The sequence below is a fragment of the Castor canadensis genome, chromosome 7, assembly GCF_047511655.1.
Source record: "Castor canadensis chromosome 7, mCasCan1.hap1v2, whole genome shotgun sequence".
Classification (NCBI taxonomy): domain Eukaryota; kingdom Metazoa; phylum Chordata; class Mammalia; order Rodentia; family Castoridae; genus Castor; species Castor canadensis.
This window is the reverse complement of record NC_133392.1, coordinates 81,711,214-81,716,432: the sequence shown is the minus strand read 5'-3', so window position 1 is coordinate 81,716,432 and position 5,219 is coordinate 81,711,214. Positions and strand designations below refer to the sequence as shown.

General features: G+C 39.1%; 1 gene segment (V, D, J or C); it reads left to right on the top strand.

The window, feature by feature from the left end:
* The first annotated feature begins 3,660 nt into the window (after window positions 1-3,660).
* LOC141424874 (immunoglobulin heavy variable 4-34-like) lies at window positions 3,661-4,002 on the top strand. The segment is given in 1 exon segment: window positions 3,661-4,002. A coding segment is annotated over 1 exon segment (342 nt).
* The last annotated feature ends 1,217 nt before the right edge of the window (window positions 4,003-5,219 follow it).

Genomic DNA, 5,219 nt, shown 5'->3' with positions numbered 1-5,219 from the left:
ATGTCACAGTGCTATTCATTTTTTCATGTGCTGTGCCAGTGAGCTAACCCCGCAGCATCATCATTTAATTTTAAAAATTGACACAAAATATTTAACAGGTAGTGTACATTATTTTATGCATGCACAGAATGTGTAACACTAAAAGTAGAAATGTAGCACATATCTTCAAACATTTATCAGTTGTTTTTACTGGAAACCTACATACAGTTCTTCCCTTATTGTGAAATATGAAACCTATTGTAATCATAGAGAGCCCACTATGAATACTAGAATTATTTCCTCCTCATGGTGTTTGGAAACTATTTCTCCTCACTTCTCTCTGCTGGGGTTTGGGTTTTGCATTGTGATCCTCCTACCTACAACTCCAATGGAGCTGAGACCACTGGCACACAACACCATGTCCAGCTTTGAGATTGGGTCTCACTAATAATAAGTGATGTTATAATTATAAATGGCAACATCTTTCTTTTAACTTTAATTTCTGTCTGTGTTCCTGTTATATATAACAATACTTTGTCCTTCCATTTATGTATCCAAGTTTCAAAAACCTTATTGAAATTTTTAGATCTTATAATGAATTATTATTGGTAAACAGTGACAATATAGATGAATAAGTGTTTCCTTGCAAGATTATTTTTGATTCCCCTCCATCACTGAAAATCACTTCAGAATTTGTGCTGGCAGACCTGTTAATCTCATTCTTGATCATCAATGGATACTTTGAATTGTTTGCCATAATATGCATCATTACTCATTTGCAGACAGATTTATTTGCTTAAGGACTTTTAGTGATTATGATATAATCACATTCTCATATAAATTAGACTTTTAAAATTTGAATTTTGAAGATATTTTACATTACCTGAATAAATAGCATTCTGTAGTATTAGGTCACATTTTTAAAATAACTGGACTTAGATAACAAACATTCCTTAGAATGTGGAAATATCTCTAACAGACACACAAGTTTGTAAATTTAATTAAAATTAATTTAATTTTGAAGTTTTTGTAGTGCTAAATGTGGAACACAAACCCTCACTTTTACTAGACAAATACTATTCCCTATTACTATTTATTTTATTTTTGCTGTAGATTTTGAACACAAATCCCATAAATACTCATCATATCTTGTATCTACATTTTCATTAGGTATTTTAAACATTAACACATAATATCCAACACATAGAGTATAATATTTGATACTCAGAAAGTATAAAGATAAAATGTGAAAAGTAACATCCATCAATTAAGCATCTATCATTTATTTTTGATTTGAGGAATGCTTACACTCCTCTCCTGTTATTTTGAAGTATGCAAAATAATGTTTTAAACTATGTTTCCTCACTGTACCATAGATCACTGGAACTGTTTCCTCCTAACTGTATTTGGTAACCATTCACCTCACTTCACCCCTGCCTCCAAGTTTTCCAGTCTCTAGTGACCACTGTCCCTCTCTCTCTTTCAATGAGATCCAATATTATCTTCTGTGCACCAGTGAGATCAAGTGGTATTTCTCTTTGTCAACATGGCATATTTCAGCTACGATCTATTCCTTTAATTATATAATCATTACAAAAGTGCCATTATTTTTTGACTAAATAATGTTTCATTGTCTACACATTACACAGTTTTGGTCTATCTATCCACTGGTAGTACCTGGTAGATTATGAATAATACCTGAATAAGCAAGTGATTTTAGGTGTTTCTTTCATGCACAGACCACACGTTTTTTGTATTTTTACTTACAAATGGCATTGCAGGATCATATGATTGATCTGTTTTTAATTTTGAAGGAAACTTCAATACAGTTTTCAAAAACAGCTACACTACATGCGGGGAAAGATAGCAGATTTGAAATTCTCTGACTGTGATAAGATTCAGGATAACAAAGAAGAAAGCGTGAAAGAACATTAGGAAACTTGAAAGGTGGACAGAACAGCAGGAAAAATGGGAAACAAAAATGCCACAATCAAATTAGGAAATCAGCATAAGGTAAAGGCACAGTTCACCCCATAAGAAGGGGAGAGAAACAAAGCCACCTTCACAAGGATCACAAGTCACAAGTGACTTTGGTGACATTGTAGCATATCTGGCGGTGGAACAGCTCTCATATCCCTCAACATTAATCAAGTGTTGGAATTTAGCGTGACAAAGACTTCTCCTTGATGACAGGCTAGTCCTTGAAATCTCTTAACTGACAGACAGCTGAAATGTTCTACACTGAGCTACACTAGGAACTTGGGAACTAGAAAAACATATTCCTGCTCAGGGATTCCTGGAACCCCTTGTTTCAGTGTCTGCATGTGACATGGCCATGAGAGGTGCTATGGAGAGTGAAAAATTCTGACATTTGCCAAGTGAGATATTTAAATAGCAAGGAGTTCCAGCAGTGAAGGGTGAGGTAGTTGGTGATGACACCAGCCTTGGCAAGTAACAATTCCCACCATCTAGGGATCACTGTGAAATAGAGCACCCAACTGTGGCCTGCAGGGAGATTGGCTTCCAGGAGATGTCTGACAATTGCAGGTGTTTGCTGTCAGGTGCACCAAGAGCTCTGAAAACAGGACAAGATATCCTCTGCCCTCTATCTCACAATTATTGGAAAATTGTTGAGTGGAGTTTGAAGGCACTGAGACTGGGTTCTAGATGCTGCCTGCAACTGTGGGTGTTTACAGCTAGGATGAACAAAGCTCCAAGTGCAAGTTCTGTGAACCATATATTTCCATTCCTCCTCCCACCCAAATGCAATGGACTGCTGTATTGAATCTGAAACTCTTAGACCAGCAGGTAAAACACTGAGTCATTCAGTTTTGTTGCAGATCTGCAGAACTCAAGCTGTTTTGGACCTCAACTACCCAAACCTTTCTGTGAACATTTCTAGTCTTGGAATCTATGGGGCCCATAGATCAGTGAGAGCCTGCCTGGTCTACAGGCTGCACACCTCCTTGCACATAGAGTGGTCTGGGTTCAAAAAGAAAAGAAGCTTTTAAAGTGTCAGCAGCACAGAAATGGACAACTGACCTTGACCTACACTGACCTAACCAAACATGCAACAGCAAACTGAACACTAAAAACTACAGCTAATTTTCTTGCATCTCTATGATGCTGGGCATATGCTCCAGGACACTGAGAAAGTGGGTGAATATTTGCTACTGAGCTACAGATCCATACTAGTGTTGAGGAACATGACATCAACTCTCCATTACAAAATCCTGCCAGATCATGAAGAACACTTGACCTGGAAGACTAAATGTGACTAAAACTCCCAACCAAGACATTGCTTTCAGATGTGCAAATCTCAACAGAGAGACACAAAATATGAAAAAAAGTCAACATACCTCCCCCCAAAAGTAACAACTCCTAAGTATTATCTCAAATGAAGATAAAATGTATTAAATCCTAGAGAAAATTCAAAAGAATATATATGAGAATGACCAATGAAATTAAAAATGACCTGTGTAAACACCTGAATGAATTCTAAGAGAAAACAAATAAAAAGGATCAAGTTGAAAGCCCAGTCCTGAATGAGAAGCCCAGGTCTTCTCCTCAGAGGAGTCCTGAGGATTCTCCTCTCCATGGTGGCAGCCTCATACTGTGAGTGTCTCAGGGTTCTCTGGAGACAGACCTGGACATGGGCTTTCTGGTGTGTGACTGATTATGATGGTCTTTGTGTCCAGGTCTCCTGTCACAACTGCAGCTGCAGAAGTCAGCACCAAACCTGGTCAAGCATTCAGAGACCCTGTCCTCACCTGTGTTGTCTATATGACAAATGATTACTGTTGGACTGACCTGGCAGCACTTAGCAAAGGAGCTAGAGTGGATGGGCACATATGTCCTTCTGGAAGCACTGACTACAGCACATCCCTCAAGAGCTTCATCTCCATCTCCAGAGACATGTATAAGAACCAGTTCTCCCTGAAGTTGAGCTCTGTGACTATGGATGTAAAAGCCATGCATTACTGTGTGAGATATACAATGAGAGAACTTTCGTGGGAGCCCTGACACAAATCTCACTGCAGGGGACAGGATGCATGTCCTGCAGAAGGCAATCAAGTCTCACCCAGCTCTGGATTTCAGTCCAGAAGGAGGGCTGTCAGGAACAGTCAAGGAATCCCTGTTAGACTCAGTGGTTTTCTATCCTCTCCAACATCTCATATACCACCAGAGATGTTTCTTTCCCTGTTTTGCCATCTGTTCTCTCACATTACCAATAAAGGAGGATGTAATTTTTTTCTATTTAAGGATTCCTTGGGAACTGTCACTAGAAGATTTTCTTCACCTAATCCCAGATGACCTTCTTTTTCTCCTTGATGTAAAAAATAACACAAGAGGTCTCATCATTCCTCAATTAATAGTTTAGACAGAAATGTGTCCCTCAAAATTCCATAAAGATGCCTGGGTGACAATGTAAACCAATTTGTACTTCAATCTCCTAGAAATGTAAATGAATAATTCTGCTAAGACAGCCAGGAAGTGTAGTCCAATTCTGTGGGTGACAGGTATTAAATGTAATCAGGAAAGATGTTCCCTCAACACCAGAGCAGCTCAAAAAATAGTAATTCTACCTGTCCAATTTTTTCAGACAGGAGTACATCTGTCTCAGGTGGGCATTATAAGACCTACAAACTTCTGCCCCTCAGGTGCCTGGACTTCCTGGGTTGTTGAGCATCCTGGTCCACTTGCACACTGTGGTTGTTTGATGGTCAGGGTTTCACCATATCTATTATTTTCTCCTGGATGGATAAGGAGGACTCCAGGTAAGCAGGGAATACAACTCCAAGGTTGCCCATGAGGGAGGTAGGAGATCAAGCTTGGAAATATAAATCATTGTCATCACTGCTGGACCATGTTCTGGGTGAGGCTCTGAAAGAAGCTCTGGGAACTGTGTCATTAGATGGGTCATTCAGCTTCCACATTCAGAATTGAGCTTGATAGAGGGAAAATGAGAATGAGATTCCTGGAGCCCTGCATGCTTCCTACTCTCTCTGTCTTATGTATACCAAAGAACTTTCCTCCATCATATGACTTATCTTTGAACAAGTGAATTCAAATGAAATCTGTCCTCAGACCACGAGGACCATGGACCAGTGCTCTGCTCCCTTCCTCCCCCTTTTCTGTCATCTCCAGATACAATAGGAGGTCCAATGTAAATTAGGCCATCAATATACTATGCCCACATATTTCCTAAGGTCCATCTCATGTGTCCATCCTTCCATGGT